The sequence below is a fragment of the Leucoraja erinacea genome, chromosome 6 (assembly GCF_028641065.1).
Source record: "Leucoraja erinacea ecotype New England chromosome 6, Leri_hhj_1, whole genome shotgun sequence".
NCBI lineage: Eukaryota > Metazoa > Chordata > Chondrichthyes > Rajiformes > Rajidae > Leucoraja > Leucoraja erinaceus.
In genome coordinates, this window is record NC_073382.1 from 62,695,982 (window position 1) to 62,715,861 (window position 19,880).

A 19,880-nucleotide genomic window follows, 5' to 3' on the forward strand; every position below is an offset into this window, starting at 1 on the left:
GCATCGGGCATTGTGACATCGCACGGCGGGGGTGGGGGAGAGAGAGATGGGTGGCAGAGGGAGAGGGGTGAGGAGAGGGACACATAGAAACATAGAAATTAAGTGCAGTAGTAGGCCATTCGGCCCTTCGAGCCTGCACCGCCATTCAATATGATCATGGCTGATCATCCAGCCCAGTATCCTGTACCTGCCTTCTCTCCATACCCCCTGATCCCATTAGCCACAAGGGCCACATCTAACTCCCTCTTAAATATAGCCAATGAACTGGCCTCAACTACCTTCTGTGGCAGAGAGTTCCAGAGACTCACCAGTATCTGTGTGAAAAATGTTTTCCTCATCTCAGTACTAAAGGATTTCCCCTTTATCCTTAAACTGTGACCCGCTTGTCCTGGACTTCCCCAACATCTGGAACAATCTTCCTGTATCAGACAAATGCAATTCAGGACTTTTCTCTTCACAAGCAAAGTCAGAATGACGGTTAGTGAAGAATTCGAATAATCTCTGAGCGTTCTCTATGGCAGCAATGTATTTGAGTATTGGGCATTGTGACATCACACGATGGAACGTTCACCATGGGCTGGGCTCCTGCAAAGGCATATGTAAATGGATCCATTCCGATTGGACATCTGTGAGCATCAGGCATTGTGACATCACACGATGGAACGTTCACCAGGGGCTGGGGCTGGTGCTGCTTCTATGGGTGAGAAGCCAGTTTATTTTTGAAATATTGAGGTGAGGGGGGGGTGAAGGATTTGATTAAAAAAGTGTACTTAAACACGACGAAATGTAATGAGGAGCGGATACTTAGAAAGAAAAGTGAAATCTCTACCGAAATGGAAAATATGTCGGCGATTCTGCGTCTGATTTCGGAGTTGCAGGAAATCAAAGGAAGAAATGCGGCCGGAAGCCGTACATGCAAATGGATCCATTCCGATTGGACGTCTGCGAGCGTCGGGCATCGCGATTGGACGTCCGCGAGCATCGGGCATTGTGACATAGCACGGCGGGAACGAATCGAAAGGCAGGAAGGGCGCCGTACGGCAGGCGGTCGGATGGGGCGAGAGTTTTATATATAGATAGATAATATACTTGCAGCAGAAAATTAATCATATAATGTATAAAATTATTATTATCCCAATAATCATTGGGATGAGGTTCAAAGAAAGCACTATGTGTGAATTTTGGAAAAGTTTACAAATAAAATGTAAACATCCAACTTGCTGAGATTCATCCAGGTCATAGTTAGTGAACCTCCTTGTGTCACAATATTTAAAGTAGGAAAGGCAGGCAGATAATTAACAGTGCAGCACATCAGAACTAAATATGCACATAGCATGATACAGAGAAGTGGCTTTATTGAACTAAGATTTTGCAGGTTCATTGTGAAATAGTGCAGCCAAAATGCGATTTAAAAACATGGAGCATGATCAATTGCAGTTTATACAAGAGCGAGTTTATGTGCCATAAACAATACTTTAATTTTTAAAACATAAACAAACATGAGTACTTATTTATATTGTTAAATGTACAACTAAATTCTTTATTCTTTTACACAAACGGAATGGATAGAATTGATTATGTACAATCAATAGGTAACTAATCTGTATTGTAAAATCCTTTATACAGGCAACTGTAAGTGTGGTCCAGCAGTGGAGCTTCTTCTTCAGTTTCATCCAACTACAATAGGTAGTGTAGTTTCAGGGAGAAATCTGCATGTTTTGAAACAAAGACTGTCCCTCTGGTTATATTACTTTTCAGCATAAAATTACAATATGTGCAAAAGCATTAAATTCCTCTGGTTATTTAATTATGATAAAACCAATAGATCCAAACCCTTTCAAGTTCCCAGAATTTGACACAAAGGAATATTTGGAGTACTTTCATTCAGGCTTTTAAAAAACGTAGAGGCATACAATTTTACTCCTTGTAAAAATATATATATAGGATCTCTGAGATTCCCATCACAATCAAACTTGTACTCCATGAATCTTCTCCCTTCCTTGAATAGATTAATTTAAGATCATATAAAGGGGACAATGGCATATTGGTCATTCCATATAAAGTCCAGGTGATGAAGGTCAAAAATACAAACTATATTGCAAATTTTTAACAACTAATGCAAAAGTATATTAGTTAATCCTATAAATAAATTAACACTACAAACACAATAAATATGAAGCTTTGCTTTGGAGATTTTTGGATAATTAGCTCACATATATACTGGTGGAAAAGATGGAACTCCATAGGAGCTTAAAGTCAAGATCTGCAGGACCCAAATGCTGTAAGATTAACTCCTGAGAATTCTAACATTATGGACAAATAATTAATAAATGTTCTGCAAGTAGCTGGTCAAATTGAATTGAAAGCTTCACTGATGGGTCAGTTTGTTTATTCCATACCCATTTACCCTCCCTAACCCCCAGAAATATTCTCCCAGTAACTATCCTGAGAATGCATGTTGGTAAGAGCAGAGAGGGCACCCTAAAGGTCAAATAAAGGGAGATGGTAAAATAGATAAGAGCATTCAAGAGTTTAAAATCCACTGCTTATTGCACCTGTAATAGCTATGGAGTATTTTAAATTTGTACTATAGGCTAAAGCTGTATTTAACCATGATCAAACCAGTACAGGACAAGCATAACCATACAGTGCACTTTAAATACATCGGTCTGTACAGTACAAATCACTCAATATTACAGAAAATTAAATTCTAGCTTAAAAAAAAGATATAGGGTAAGTTTTGAAGATTTGCAATAGCCGCTTTCAAGTATAAACAGCCATAAAGCGCAGAACCAAATACCAAATAATAAATTAGATTAAATTAAAGTAATAAAACATAGCTATGGCTACATAGGATATGACGTTTTGATTGTACTTAGCCACAGTTCTTAATATTTAAACGATAATGCAGAGCACATAAATTAACATTGACTAATAGGAGGATAAAATTCCACGCTGCATGCTTACTACATAAGGAAAATAAATTAAGTGAATTTTCACTGGCAACAGTTGGAGATGGCAGTGAATTTACACAAATCAGTTGATTTTCTGTTCATTTAGACTTTACTCCATAAAATTAATCACAAATTGCCCTCATTCCTATATCTCCTCATAATTATATCTCCAGTCACGGAACATAAACAATAGACCTTGCAATTTACAGTATTATATATTCTTTACTATAAATTATTATTTCAACAACTACTGAATAAAAATATTAAAATGTATAATATAAGTTTTGAAGTTTATTTTGATTTTAACCAGTTGTCAAATTAGACACATTCGAAAATGTGTTAGATACTTGAACATACTTTTAATTTGGATTTCATAGATGCGAGTTCATCTTTATATAATGTTTAGTCTCGGCAAAAAAGTGTTTATATAAAATTATGTGATGAATTCTATCTGCATAGTTATAAAATCTGAAGCTTAGCAATCATAAGTGCACAAAGGCTTGTGGATGTTGAAAAGCTGGGCACTTCTCTGTCAGAGAATAAGACTAAGTACAAGAGTCCCTGCTTTGCCTATTTAGTTATAATAAGGGTGAAACCTATGCAAGAATGTAATACACTTATGGCTTAGATATGCTAATGCTGTATGATCATCCATGATATTCCAGAATCCCTTGTTTTTTTGCCAAACATTGACTTGCCTGCCTTTTGCATGCCCTTGCCCCATTCAAACCCTTCCACCTGTGAACACAGTTCCGAACTGTGTAGAAACGTCCTATTGAGCTTCTAACTCAAAAGTACATTCATGATTGTGCACATGGATAAAGATGAAAATGTAATTAAAACCCAAAAAAGTCAAAATCTGAACAGGTGTTCTGGCCAGCTTCACATCCGTGGCTGATTCACAATTTCTCCTTTGAGGGAACCCAGATGAACGGGCCCGCCTGTTCCTCAATAGCTAGTTTGCACTGGTCGTAAATTGATTCCAAGTTTTCTCCTTGTACTATTGCTGAGGGTTTAAATACAACAAGAATTAATGTTCATCCAGTCATTGTGATAGTTTGTCTTAATTTTCAACTTTGTAAATATACTTCAAGAATGGGCCATTCTTCATTATTCCGTTATTAGTTAATAACAGAAATAACATAAAGAGTGGAAGATAGTCGTTGGGAGTGCACCCTCATTCAGTTCAACTATGATTGATCAATATCTGAACTCTATTTGCTCAGCACAGATCCTTACCACTTGATGTCAATGCCCAATAGATATCTGCCATTCTTAATTTTGACAATTTAATTGATCCTGTCTCCACTGCCTTTAGGGAACATAGAATTGTAGAATTGAACTTCAAACAGACCCAGGTTTCGGAGTTGTAATCAAACAAGGCAGATCAAACCTCTCTTGGAAACATTTATCTTAAAGTATTAAGTATCAATCTATTAGTTAAATATTATTATTGTTCAACCAATAATTCCCATTTATGTAATACCTTCCAGGAGTCTAGGAAAACCCAAAATGCTGCAAATATAAGAAACTTAATTTGGTGTGGTAATGCACAAACATACAACAACAAAAATAACTGACCAGAAATGCTGTTTGTCATTTGAAGGCAATAGAATATAAGATATTGAGACAATTCATATTTTACGAATGCTATAAAACCTGCTATATTCAACTGAGAGGTAAAATTACACTTCCATATGAAATATTGCACCACTCATTCTACTTAAACGTTAGTCAGTTTATTGATATTAAACGTACTACTTTTATTTACATTATTCTGGTTTGTAGTCTATTCATGTGCTTTCATACTGGGCTGTTTAGAAACTTGCTTAAAAGTCTGAGTTGTTCAATATTATTGTTAATTATAATAAACTTTTTCAAATTCTACGAATGGTAGCAATTAGTCACATGTGAGATGCTGTAAAGGAGTTAACTTACTTTTTGAACGTTTTTTGAGTATTATATTACATTATAACAATGACAATAGTGACATAGTTTCCAGGTTAAAACTAATACTTATCAAAAGAAAGCACTGCACTTAATTGGATTTAATATAGTATAAAACAAAATACTTGCATGATAACCTGTAAATTGTTTGTTCAAATATATTTTAATTAATTTTATTATGCAAAAAAAAGCATATTTAAAATCCACATTTACATTCAGCTGGTCCAAACATCTCAGAAATTATTACCATAAAAATCTAGTGATAGTTGTCATCCCTTCCACAAAAAACAACAAAGCCAAAAAAAAGCCAAAACTGTCGGTGCTGGAAATATGAAATAAAAGAAGAAAATGCTGAATATTCTGAGCAGGGCAGCTAGCGTCTTTGGAGAAAGGCATGGAGTTAATATTTTAGGTCTATGACCTTTCATCAGTACTGGGAAACTAATACAACAAAAGTGCTCTAAGCTGAAGCAGGGTCATATCATGATTTCATAGTGGTAATCAAAGCATTTCTTAATGTCACGCAAAACAGCATATGATAGATGTTCTAAATTTTGCAAAAAGATATTATCATCGAAAATATGATACAGAAGGAACCCATGTATCTGATTACATCAGTGCCAGCTATTTATATTGGGATGAATACATGAAAGTAGATGGGTACAGTCATAGAAATATTGGTGATTATGATGGAGACCAAGATTATCTGGATGTCAGAAGTTTATGAAAGGGTGATGAATGCTTGTTCCAACACAAGAGACTGTGGATGCTGAAATCTTGCCATTCCCTGTGTTTTCGCCATCTTTACCCTCCTCTTCAACTTAAATCTCACTTTCTCTCCTAGTTTTCTAGTTCTGATGAATGGTTACCAACCAGTAATGTTTCTCTCTCCATCGATACTGCACAAGATGCTCAGTATTTCCAGTATTTTTTGTTTTTACTTCTGATAATCACCTGGATATTATTGACAGTAAAAATCGATTAATGACATTTCTGAACAGGTTCTGCACCAACTTGGTAATTTTAATATTTAATTACATACCTGTAAAATGTTCTCCAAATTCCTGTTCTAGTTTTAAAGCTCTTTCAAATGTCTTTTTGCCTTGCTCTTCTGTCAGGCGTTTATTCATTTCCCTGCATTAAAAAAAAATGAATACATCACATTTAATACAATATTACTGGGTAATCTTTGACGGATATCGTAGAATATCGATAATATAGAATATGGATATCGTAGAAAAAAAGTCATAAAGTAAAAATGAAGAAAATTTTAATAAACTGTCAACTGTGTGAAAAGACCAACCATATGTGGCAGGGTCATATCATGATTTCATAGTGGTAATCAAAGCATTTCTTAATGTCACGCAAAACAGCATATGACAGATGTTATAAATTTTGCAAAAAGATATTATCATCGAAAATATGATACAGAAGGAACCCATGCATCTGATTACATCTGTGCCAGCTATTTATATTGGGATTAATACATGAAAGTTTGTTGGTATCTTGGAAACAGACAATTAATGTTTTTTTTGATACTATCTTAATTAAAGTCAGGAGTAAGATTACAGCTCCACAAAACCTTGGGGACATTTTGTTTTATCATTGTTAGGAAAAACGAAAGGATAAATTCAAGCAAAATGTGCTGTTTTGTTTTTACCATGTAACAGTAATGGTCTCTGATTCAGCTCTTGAAAATGAACTGATTAATTTATAGGAAAGAACTGCAGATGCTGGTTTAAATTGAAGTTAGACTCAAAATGCTGGAGGAACTAAAGCGGGACAGGCAGCATCTATGGAGAGAAGGAATGGGTGACGTTTCGGGTCGAGACCCTCCTACAGACCTTTTTTAGGGGAGTGGGTGGGATTAATTTATCTTCCATTTAATTAAGTAATGCAATAATCTAGGGTACACAAAAATGCTGGAGAAACTCAGCGGGTGCAGCAGCATCTATGGAGCGAAGGAAATAAACGACGTTTCGGGCCAAAACCCTTCTTCAGACTGATCAGTCTGAAGGGGTTTCGGCCCGAAACGTAGCCCATTTCCTTCGCTCCATAGATGCTGCTGCACCCGCTGAGTTTCTCCAGCATTTTTGTGTACCTTCGATCTTCCAGCATCTGCAGTTCCTTCTTGAACACAATAATCTAGGGTATATATATTCAAAAGTATTCAAATTATCTGTTGGAAGCTGTGGAGTAAGATTTCAAAGCAATTATTCATCAATTTGAATTGGGATTTTAAATCACTATCTCAATTACAAGATATCATCTTTGCTATGATGGATACTTCATTTCAGAATCTGAACTGATTTTCCTCAACTGTTGATGTTCTATATAAAAGAAAATACATCTGCATAAAGCAGCCTATTTTGTAGTCTTTGTTTCCACCACTAATTTCACCTGGGCAAAGACAATGGGTAACAAACAGTTTGGGCAAGTGTCCAATGCAAATTCCTATAGTGCACTGTGAACATGACATTTGGTTTGTTGGAAGTCAATGGTGACATATTTCAGAAGCAGAATATAAAGGGCAGTCATTATAATCTTGCAAATTTAGTACAGGGAACAGAGGACTAGTTTCTACACCTGAAAATCTTTTTGTTCAATTACTTCCTGCGACAACTCTGCGTGGTGCTCAGACGTGGCAGTCCTATCCAACTCCTGCTCTCCACACCTCGAACATCTGGCGGTGAAGTGCCGTCCCTTCTACCTACCGAGGGAATTCACCTCCATCATCCTGACCGTGGTCTACATCCCACCCCAGGCAGACATCCGTCTGGCACTGGAGGAGCTGCACACCGTGGTCAACAAACACCAGACGTCTTACCCAGAGGCATTTACCACCATAGCTGGAGACTTCAACAAAGCAAACATCAAGAAATCACTCCCTAACTTCCACCAACATGTCTCCTGCTGCACCAGAGGATCAAACACCCTCGACCACTGCTACACCACCATAATGGATGCCTATCGTTCTATCCCTCGCCTTCACTTCAGTAAATCTGACCATACAGGCAGCAATTAAAGAGCGCACCCCTAGAGGTGAGGACGGTACAGAGCTGGTCGGGGTTGCCAGAGGAACAACTCTAGGACTGTTTGGGGTCTGTAGACTGGGTAATGTTCAGCGACTCGGCAACAGACCTGAATGAATACGCCACAGTCGTTACAGACTTCATAAAGAAATGTGTGGAGGACTGCATCCCAACAAAAACCTTACAAGTGTTTCCCAATCAGAAGCCTTGGATGAACTATGAGATCCACACTCTTCTGAAGTCCAGACAACGGACATTCATGTCTGAAGATTCCAAGGACTACAAGAAGTCCAGATACGACCTTGGTAAGGCCATCAAAAAGGTCAAAAAGGATTTCTGCTCCAAGCTCGAAGATGAGATGGATATTCGGCAGCTGTGGCGGGACCTGAATTCAATGACCTCCTACAAGGCGAAATCAGGAGGCAGCACACATGTCTGCGAAACATCACTCCCTGACGAGCTCAATGCGTTTTACGCACACTTTGATAGGGAGAATACTGATGTGCCTTCCCGATCCCCCATTCTGCCCCCATTCTGATGGTATTTCGGTCACAGTCATAGAAGTCGATGTCAGAAAATTCTTCAGAGGGGTGAATCCTCGAAAAGCACCTGGACCTGATGGCATACCCGGTCATGTTCTAAAAACTTGTGCGGACCAACTGGCTGGAGTTTTTACGGACATTTTCAACCTCTCACTTCTGAGGTCTGAGATTCCCACCTGCTTTAAAAGGTCATCAATTATACCGGTGCCCTAGGTGACGTGCCTCAATGACTATCGACCAGTGGCATGAACGTCGGTGGTGATGAAGTGCTTTGAGAGGTTGATCATGGCGCAAATCAACTCCTACCTCGACAAAAACCTGGACCCACTGCAGTTCGCTTACCGCCACAACAGATCAACGGTGGATGCGATCTCGCTGGTTCTCCACTCTGCTCTGGACCACTTGGATAACAAAAACTCATCTGTCAGGCTGTTATTCATTGACCACAGCTCGGCATTTAATACAATCATCTCTTCCAAGCTGGTTACCAAACTCTCAGAACTGGGTCTCTGCACATCCCTCTGCAATTGGATCCTCGACTTTCTCATTCACAGACCAGTCTGTCCGTATTGGTGGAAATGTGTCAGCCTCGATAACAATCAGCAGGGGAGCACCTCAAGGCTGCGTGCTCAGCCCCCTGATGTACTCACTCTATATTCATGACTGTGTAGCCTGTCATAGTTGGAACTCCATCATTAAGTTCGCTGACGACACCACTGTTGTGGGACGTATCACTGATGGAGATGAGTCAGAGTATAGAAGTGAGATCGACCATTTGACCAAATGGTGCCAGCATAATAACCTGGCTCTCAACACCAGCAAAACCAAGGAACTGATTGTGGACTTTGGAAGGGGTAGGATGGGGACAAATAGTCCCGTTTATATCAACGGGTCGATGGTGAAGAGGGTCAAGAGCTTCAAATTCCTGGGCGTGCATATCTCTGAAGATCTCTCCTGGTCCAAGAACACTGATGCAATTATAAAGAAAGCACATCAGCGCCTCTACTTCATGAGAAGATTACGGAGAGTCAGTATGTCAAGGAGGACTCTCTCCAACCTCTACAGGCGCACTTGAGCGCCCAGGAGCGGAAAAGACTGCAAAAAGTTGTAAACACTGCCCAGTCCATCATCGGCTCTGACCTCCCTACCATCGAGGGGATCTATCGCAGTCGCTGCCTCATAAAGACTGCCAGCATCATCAAGGATCCACTCCATCCTGGCCACTCACTCATCTCCCCGCTGCCTTCAGGTAGAAGGTACAGGAGCCTGAAATCTGCAACATCCAGGTTCAGGAATTGCTCCTTCCCTACAGACATCAGGCTACTAAACTCAACTCAAACAAAACTCTTAACATTAATAGCCCATTGCACTTTATCTGATTATTTATGTGTGTATATATATATTCAATAGTATATGGTCACACTGATCTGTTATGTATTTATTTATGCCTACTATATTCTGTTGTGCTGAAGCAAAGCAAGGATTTCATTGTCCTATCTGGGACACATGACAATAAACTCTCTTGAGTTGAATCTTGAACTTCCTCTCCTTCTCTCATAGCATTTCATCTTTTGTTATTTCCTAGTTTGTATTCCCAGTTGACATTTTCTGATTTATTTTAAAAAAAGGGTGAACTACTCTGGGAAGTGCCTAGATGAATTTCCAGAATGATGTGAAGTGACCCACAAATGGTTTCCATCATGTTTCACTCAAGAAAAAGTCAGCTTTAAATCAAGTAATGTCAGGAGAATAGTGCACATGATCAATGAGGAATGAGTGGGGTAAAGGGGTGGGGACAAAGACAGTGGAGTTAAAAGGATATGTTAGAAAGGACGCCATTGTTTTCTGAGGCAGGCGTGGTGGACCAACTGGCCATTTCCTGCACATATGTACAAATTTGTACAACTATGGTTTTCATGTTTCGTTGAAAATGTAAATTTGTCTGGGCATCTCAAACAAAAGGTTGGGAAACCACATTACAATCCACTTTCTACCACTTTATAACACTATTTAAAATAATTTTCAAATAATTTCAGATATGGGAGAGTGAATCGAAAGCCTGCAGAGAGTAAAGATGAATAGAGGGAGGAGAAGCAAAGGGGCACTCAACAAGAGATCATATCCACCTCAGATGTTCAAGAAGCAATGCTCCTATCTGAACCTAAGTGAGGATCAGCGTGTGAGAAGTCTACACTCCAGAAAAGACATCTTCATGAAATTAACATCCTGCTCCTGTTTCAACCGTAAGTTTGAAGCAGAGCAAGGTTATCATTGCTCGATGTGATTTTGGCTAGATGACGTAGGAGACATTTGCAACATTTTACAGTTTGCCATCTGCAGTTGCATAAAGGATGTGTAGGAAGGAACTGCAGATGATGCTTTAAAATGAAGATAGACACCAAATGCTGGAGTAACTCAGTGGGACAGGCAGCATCACTGGAGAGAAGGAATGGGTGTTGTTTCGGGGTGAGACCCTTCTTCAGACCCTTAGCGTCTCGACCTGAAACGTCACCCATTCCTTCACTCCTGTCCCGCTGAGTTACTCCAGTATTTTGTGTCTATCTTCTGCATAAATGATGTCCTATGCTGTTCTGTATGCAAAGAGAGCTGACAAGATTTCATTTACTTTTGCCATTTAGAAGAATACAAATTGATCACACTGCTTTGAAAGTACTACAAGTTTCCACATGATGCAGTGTACATTGACACATGCATAATGATCAGGGAGTATTAAATTTGAACTATCGCAGCCCAATGAGAAACCTCCATTATGTAAGTCATTGCATAGTACAGTAACCAAGCACTGATCATGAAGCCTTCATTCTGTGGAGGCTCATTGTGCATTTAATCCACTACAAACCAAATGGAAGCTATAAGGTAAAGCAAGTTCTGCGTGCATGACATTACCAATGAGAAAACTAGCGAGCAAGATCGACACATCCGAGATGTATGCATCCAAAATAAGCTATGCTGCAACTTGAAATGTGACAGAAAAGGTAACTGGCGAGATAGGTCAATGCTTCCATCCTTGAGTAACTGCAGAGAAGTCCTGAAGTGCTCACAAAAGCAACTTCAAGATCCATGTTGCGCTGCATTATACATCCCTGCCCTGATGAAGGAACGATCCTTGCTGGCAGCTGTATGATGGCCAGCTGAAAAGCAGGAGAAAAAAGAGGAAGAGATGTAGGAAGAGGAACAGTGGAGGGAGGCTATCATGTGAGCCTGTTTCAGCTTGATCTGCACATGAACAACTTACTAGACTGAGAAACCAGACAGTTCTACACTTCACCTTCCCACTATGTCTGATCAGGATAGTACTGACCTGTCTATGATACTACAATAAAAGCAAAGCCAACATAAACACTGCAAATGAATTTAGAAAGTAGGATTTTCCATATTCCATATAAATATCTAGTAATCCCGTACTTTCATTTTCTGTGACCCGCTCATGTATGTATTTGCAATTCAACAACTGATATGGAACTGATAGTTAATGCAATCCAATGTGTATGGCATGATTCACTGCCACAAACAGTAGAAAGCCTTGGTTGGTGTATGAGCTCAAGCAGGTCTGCGCTATAATACTTTCCCCCAATAACCCCATGTCCTTTTACTTCCTTAATATCCAAATTCTATCAATATTTGTCTTAAATATACTCAGTGATTGGGCCTTGCCAACTGTATTGTATAGGAAACGCTACAATTTGACTCCATTGTAGATGATGAAATTTCTTCTCAGCTCTGTAGTAAAACTGATCCCTGATTCTGGACACCCAGGCAGGGTAAACATCATCCCTGCATTTATCCTAACGTCTTGCAGAAATTTTGACATTTCTATGAGGTAAGCTCTCCAAACTTAATAATACACAGGCTCAGTCTACTTAATTTATCCTCCTGTGACGACCCTCTCATTAGCAGGATTCAATTTTGTGAACTTTTGTTGCACCCCCACCTATCACCAATAATAATTTCACAAGTAGGCAAGGTCTGTACACTGTGTTCCAGGTGTGTTCTTACAGGAGCTCCATATAATTGCATTTGGATGTCTTAACTCATGTACTCAAATCATCTTGCAATAAAGGACAATATATCAATTGCCTTTCAAATTACTTGCCACATCTGCATCTTAACTTCTAGTTATCTATTTTAAACACCTACGCATGTTCTTTGTACACACACCTCTCAATCTCTAACTATTTAAAATTACTTACTTTGTGTTTTTTTTCTGCCAAAATAGATAATTTGATATTTTAGCACATTATTTTCCATCTGCCATATCTTTGCCTCACTATGTTTATCCCCTTTAAGTCTCTTTGCACACTCTTCACAATTCACTCTGCCACCCAGCTTTGTACCATTAATAAGTTTGATAACTTGATGAACTTGAATAAGTTTGGCCTCTCAGCCAAATCACGTAGATAGATTGTGAAAAATTCAAGTCCCGGCACTGATCCCTGCAACACCCTACAAAATATTAGCTTTCAACCTGAAAATAATAATTCATTTCTTCGGTTTGTTTTCCATATGTTAACCAATCCTCAACTCAACCCCTCACATGTAACACTTTTTCAAAGGACTTCTGAAAGTTTAAATAAACCACATTTCTGAGTTCCCTTTATCTATTTGCTAGATGTATCCTTTTAAAAAAAAACCTATCATGCTCCTCCGTCCCAAACTGTGGCAGAGCCTGTGGTACCAACATTGACCTCATCTGTCATGTCAGAATCCATAAAACTGATCATCCTCAAAACTAAGAGACCAATTGAAAAGACAACGAAGAATAGATACGAGCATTTTCTCCACTACAGGAAGGTTTAGGACAATCGTGTTTTGTGCTTGATCTTATACTATCAGTCACTTGTAAATAATTAAAAAACAGGAGCTATGTCATTGGATTACCAGTCATTTAAATCCCATCCCTTCCTTCCCCCAACAAAGCATGAGTAAGAAAACCAGTGCTCATTTATTGTCCCATTTGGGGTTTAGAGTCATAATGCAATTACTTTTCTAAATGCAGCAATGGGAAAGTTTTAAATTGCCCGCTTTCAATGTGACACAAGGATGTTTGTGCTTGATGAAGCAGATATCTATTCACCATGATTTTTGAGTAAAAATTATACCTTAAATAATAAATTAAGAAAACTATGCAGATGTACCATAAATGTGCACGCATCAGAAGAACTACAAGCAAACTAAATATGTTGGGATGGGTACAAACCTGTAAAGCTTTAATTATAAAATAAATGATCCATGGTATCCTTGGGCATCACCACTACCACCATGAAACTTTAAGCAAAATAAAGACTTCAACCAGAATGTATTTCTGCATACTGATAGATTGATTCTTGTTTGCATGCATCATTAGCAGCCTACAGCCAGTTACACTGACACAAGGTTGTGCAATCTGTTTACAGGGTTTGTGTCATCTGGACTGAAAAGGCTTTATTAAAATAATGGGACAACATTAGACAAGAGAATTTTTCAATCATATAGCGTGATTTGAAATTATGTTTTAATTATAATCTTATTCTGGAGAAATAACATGTGAAACTAATTTTCTCTATCTAATTTTGAGCAGATGAAACATTATATTAATTTGTTATTCAAATGTATACTGCACCAATTCAAGATTTAGTGACATTAATTTTCATCAAGTGAGAGGGGCTCTCGCTTCAGGGCAGAGCAGTGGTGTGGAAAAACCTTGTTGTTTTTCAGATTGCTAAATAGGCCCAGTGCTTATTCTGCTGCGGGGGACAAGCAGCAGCAGACATGTTTTACGTAGTCAGATGGTTGGGGTGGATATGTGTTTATTCAGGATCTGGTTCATGGAGCTACAATTTCAAAATTATGAAACTCAAATCAAAATAGGGTTTTCATCACGGCGGGCTAGGAAATAACCATATAATAACCATATAACAATTACAGCACGGACACAGGCCATATAGACCCTTCTAGTCCGTGCCGAACACATAATCTCCCCTAGTCCCATATACCTGCGCTCAGACCATAACCCTCCATTCCCTTCCCATCCATATAACTATCCAATTTATTTTTAATGATAAAAACGAACCTGCCTCCACCACCTTCACTGGAAGCTCATTCCACACAGCTACCACTCTCTGAGTAAAGAAGTTCCCCCTCATGTTACCCCTAAACTTCAGTCCCTTAATTCTCATGTCATGTCCCCTTGTTTGAATCTTCCCTACTCTCAGTGGGAAAAGCTTTTCCCACTGAAATGACTGATACATATTGCCAAAGACTATGGTATACTGTTTTTCTTTCCATAAATCATTGGAGAACATGTATATGTGACCTAACTCAGAGGTCAGCCAATGATATAAAGTCATACAAGATGGCAACAGGGCCTTTGGCCCAACTTGCCCATGTTGACCAAGATGCCCCATCTGTAGTCCCGGTTTGCCTGTTTTTGGTCCATATCCCTCCACACCTATCCTATCCATGTATCTGTCCAAGTGTCTTTTAAATTATGTTATAGTACCTGCCTCCATTACCTTCTCTGGCAGGTCATTCCAAATACCAGTAACCCTCTGAGTTAATGTTGCCCCTCAGGTTCCCATCAAATCTTTCTGCTCTCATCTTAAACCTATGTCCATTGGTTCTTGATTCGCCTACCCTGGGAAAAAGACTAAATTCACCCTATCAATTTGCTGCATGATTTTGTACAATTCTATAAGATCACCCCTCAGCCTCCATCACTAGAAAGAATGAAGTCTAAGCCTGCCCTACCTCTCCCTATAGCTCAGACCATAGAGTTCTGGTTACATCGTCATAAATCTTCTCTGTACTCTTTTCAGCTTAATGACCTCCTTAGGTCATTAATGGTGAAGGGTGACCACAACAGAACACAATACTCGAAATGTGGCCACACCAATGTCTTGTACAACTGTAACAAAACTTCCCAACTTCTCTACTCAATATCCTGGCAGATGAAGGCCTATGTACCAAAAGCCTTTTTCCAAAACCCTATCTACCTGTGACACCACTTTCAGGAAACTATATACCTGTACTCATGGATCCTTCTGCTCTACAACACTCCCCAGAACACTATAATTTACTGTGAAAGTTCTGCCCTAGTTTGACTTTACAAAATGCAACACCTCACACTATCAGCGTTATATTCTATTAGCTAATTGTCAGCCCATTTGCCACGATGTTCAATATCCTGCTATAATTTTTGATATCCATTTTCACTGTCTACAGTTAGTATCACCTACTTTAGTGTCATCTGCTAATCATGCCTTCTACATTCTAATCCAAATCATTGTTATGAACACAAACAACAATGGGCCCTTTTCCTGAGGCACACTCCACTAGTTACAGGCCTCAAGTCCAAAAAACAACCTTGCACCACCACCCTCTGCTTCCTTCCATGAAGCCAATTGTGTATCCAGTCAGTTAGCTCACACTGCACGCCATTTGATCTAACCTTCCAGAGTAGTCCACCATGCCGAACTTTATTGAAGGCCTTGCTGAAGTATATTTTCATCTTCCCTGGTCTGTAATAACCTCAATCCTTTAATCATCAAAGAACTACAATATGATATGGAATTACATGTTGACTTTCGGCAAATAGATCTACCCAAGTCACCATGAGGAAGCTCTGCCAGGAAAATGCACTTTGGCAGAGAGGGAGCCACAGGGAAGGTGACCTGAGGACACGAAGGTGAATGTGGTGGAGATCAGAGATCAGGGTTGATGTTGAATGGTGTATTTTTTGAGTGTTTCTCAGTGCTTGGAAAACTAGCCCAGCACTTTAAAGCAGGCTTGTAACTGCATTATGGGAAAATAATTTATATATATTAAGTAAAGCCCCTGTCCCACTTTCCCGAGTTACTCACAAATTCTCCCGAGTTTTCCCCTTGATTCAAACTCGTAGATGCCAGCCGTAGGTACTCGGGGCTATTTTTTTTACTCGTGGACATTTTTCAACATGCTGAAAACACCTGATGCCCCGAGTACCTACGGCTGGCATTACGAGCCGCTACGAAATATCTACGGACTCCGACTGCCTCCTACGGACTGGCTACGGACATTCCCCGAGTTTGAATCAAGGGGAAAACTCGGGAGAATTTGTGAGTAACTCTGGAGAGTGGGACAGGGCTTTAAGTTTCCTATCAATTCAAATACCACAAAACCTGCCACCATAACTCATTGCAATGGGTAGATGCATTTGATTTAACTCCACCAATCTTCCGACTTCCTCCTGCCATAGCTGGATGGGTTATTACTATCAAGGTCCTTTGTACTCATTACAATTACCTAATGAAAGACAGCAGGAGTGGTATGTATGGGTGAAGTTGGTATCACCTTAATAGAAAATGAAATATGAGTTTGATTGGTATCAATTTCTGGTAACTACAATAATTCAACGGATCACACTGAGTTCTCGAATAGTACTAAATAATTAGCCAATAGTCAGTTGAATACAGGATACTACCCAGTTACCCAATTAAGTAATCACAGTGATGTAGGGTCCCTTCTGAGAGACGAATAAAATATCATGGAATAGCAAACATATCTAGGTTGACTTAATATCTTATCTTCAGCAACTCAAATCTCAATGAGAAAAAATACTTACAATAGTGAATCCACAGACATGGGCTTGATAAAAATAGCAATGGGATAAAGTTGTGCAAGTTGTAAACGTCTTATGGCATTGCCTGAAACATCAAGTATGCAATGCTTGCCCTAAGAGAAACAAGGAGACAGTACATTATACTGAAAACAGAAATCTTACAAATTGTTCAAAGAACTGAAGAAGAATCTTAAACTACTATATAATAGGTATTCCTCAATGTAAGAAACACAAACGATTAACTTGCACAATAATTTGTAGCTCATTTAAAGTAATTGATGAATTAAACTGGCACCATTAACAACCTTGGGATGTATCCAAGTAATACATTTTGAAGTATAGACGCTGTACTTAGGTAGGAAATGCTCAGATTCTTGTGCTTCCACAAACAGCATAATGAACCTATAAGCTGTTTTAAGGGCCTGTCCCATTTGGGCGACCTAATCCGCGAGTTCTGGCGAGTTTGCCCTCAACTCATACTCGCAGCATGGTCGACACGAGGTCGTAGGAGGTCTTCGTAACTCTCCTTCATGCTCGAGAGTGGTCTCCGCGTACTCGAGGCCTCAGCAAGGTCGTGGCGTTTTTTTCAATATGTTAAAAAATGCCCACGAGTAAAAAAAGGTCGCCATGGAAAAAAATCGATATTTTTTTACTCGTTGGTTTAGTCGTAGTAGGTTGGCCTGTTAGTCGTAGGTAATCGAGGGTAGTCAAAGATAGTTGAAGGTAGTCAAAGGTAGTTGTAGATAGTCTTCATCATAGTCGAGGAGGTCGTCTTCACTCTCTATTATTCGGTGTCCAATTTTCCCGAAGATAGTCGTAGCTAGTCGAAGCTGGTCTTCAACATAGTCGAAGGAGGTCTTCAACATGTCATTTTTTCAAACTCTTCTAAACTCGCCAATTAGGTTGTCCAAGTGGGACAGCCCCTTTAGTGATATTGATTGAGTGATAAGTACCAGGACACCAGGAAGAACTCCTGCTCTTCTACAAAATATTTATTTGATAGTTTACATCTACTTAACATAGCAATGGGGTTCCAGATTAACATTGTCAAGTAAATTATAACCTTCAATTACACCAAGTGCTGTTAAACCTACTATTATTTCGACAGTGAAATAGAAGATATTTTTGTATCAGTTTGGAAGGTCAGTATCAGGGGTAAGCCACCAAGAAGGTTACTAGCTACAAGCCTGCCCTGCAGTTCAGTATGATCATGGCAGATCCATGCTGGTCTCAACTCCTCTTCTGTGCCAGTTCCCCATGACCCTCAATTCCTCGATCTTTCAAACATTTCTCTATTACACGGTGTAGCACTCTGGAGTGTGAACCTATATTGCAGTTAATTCCCTGGTATGAGACATGAACCTCTTGACTCAGAGGCACCAATACCTTTGATTAAGTTACAGTAGATATTTGGGTAGTTTAAGTTCTACTCCAATGGCCACTAAGTGAATCAATCTATATACAGTATAGTTTTATTAAAATAATGATTGTTTACTGGTGCTGCTGAAATAAAAATATTTGTCTTTTACAGTAGAAATAATAATACATTCAGCAGGACATCCTGCAAGTATAAATTAGGTGAACTTTCACCAATTGCACATTTACAGTTAAATGTCTTAATCAGGATGGAATGACGGGTGAATCACTAGAGTGGCAAAACAATCATTTTAGTTGGCATCAAGAACACCACTATTATTTCAATAACGTTCAGCCATATTCTTGATAAACTCACCTGAAAAAAGTAGAGCTTGGCCATCCCAGAATAAATGTATATTTAATGCATGATGGTCCTTAACAACGTCCAATCTCACTGATTTAATGAAATTAATTTTTACAAGTGTGGAGTCACATTTTCAGAGGCATGATAACAAGCCCTGGCTCAACACATCTGTACCAATTAAGCGTCTATCTAAGCTAGTCCTATTTGCCAGTGGTTGACCCATATCCTTCTAAACCTCACCCTATTAATGTATTTGTCCAAATGTTAGTCATTATGTCATAAAATGTATTTTAAATGCTGTTATGGTACCTGCCTCAATTACCTCCTCTGGCAGCTCATTCAATATACCCATCACCCTCTAAGTGAAATAGTTGCCCTTCAGGTTCCTATTAAATCTTTCTCCTCTCACCATAAACATATGTCCTCTGATTCTCTTACCTCGGGTTAGAGACTCCGTGCATTCACCCTATCAATTCCCATCATCATTTTATACACCTCAATAAGATCACCCGTCTGTCTTCTGCATTCCAAGGAATAAAGTCCTAGCCTTCCCAATCTCTCCCTATGGCTCAGGCCCTCGAGTCTTGGCAACTTTCTCGTAAATCTTGTCTGTCCTCTTTCCAGCTTAATAACATTCTTCTTATAGCAGGGTGACCAAACAGAACAGAATACACCAAATGCAGCCTCACCAATGTATTGTACAAGTGTAACATAACGTTCCATCGACTTTATCAAAAACTTTTCTGAAGTCCAAATAGATAACGTCAACTGCTATGCCCTCATCAAACTTCTTTGCTACTTATTCAAAATACTCAATCAAATTTGTGATATACTTGATCCCAGCTGCAAATACCCCGGTCCATGCCTCCTTCTTTTTCCAGACCTGATCCTCAATTTCTTTAGTCATCCAGTCTTCCTTCTCCCAGCAGCTTTGCTCTTCACATTAACAGGCACATATACGCTTTGAACACTCACCCTCCCATTTTAAAGCATTCCACTTTTCAGATGTCCGTTTGCCCACAAACAACTACGGCAATTAACGATTAAGTTTATGTCTAACATCATCAAAGTCGGCCTAGGCCCAATTCA

General features: G+C 39.2%; 1 protein-coding gene across 1 annotated transcript in view; it reads right to left on the reverse strand.

The window, feature by feature from the left end:
- Positions 1-1,281: 1,281 nt before the first annotated feature.
- Positions 1,282-19,880, reverse strand: part of LOC129698425 (disks large homolog 2-like) — a 633,990-nt gene continuing 615,391 nt past the window's right edge. The window contains exons 23-25 of the mRNA XM_055637570.1: positions 17,075-17,184; positions 5,944-6,035; positions 1,282-3,960 (exon numbers count right to left, since the gene is read on the reverse strand). Of these exons, the coding sequence (XP_055493545.1) occupies positions 3,854-3,960; positions 5,944-6,035; positions 17,075-17,184 (309 nt within the window). The 3' untranslated portion in view covers positions 1,282-3,853. The remainder of the gene's footprint in view (positions 3,961-5,943; positions 6,036-17,074; positions 17,185-19,880) is intronic.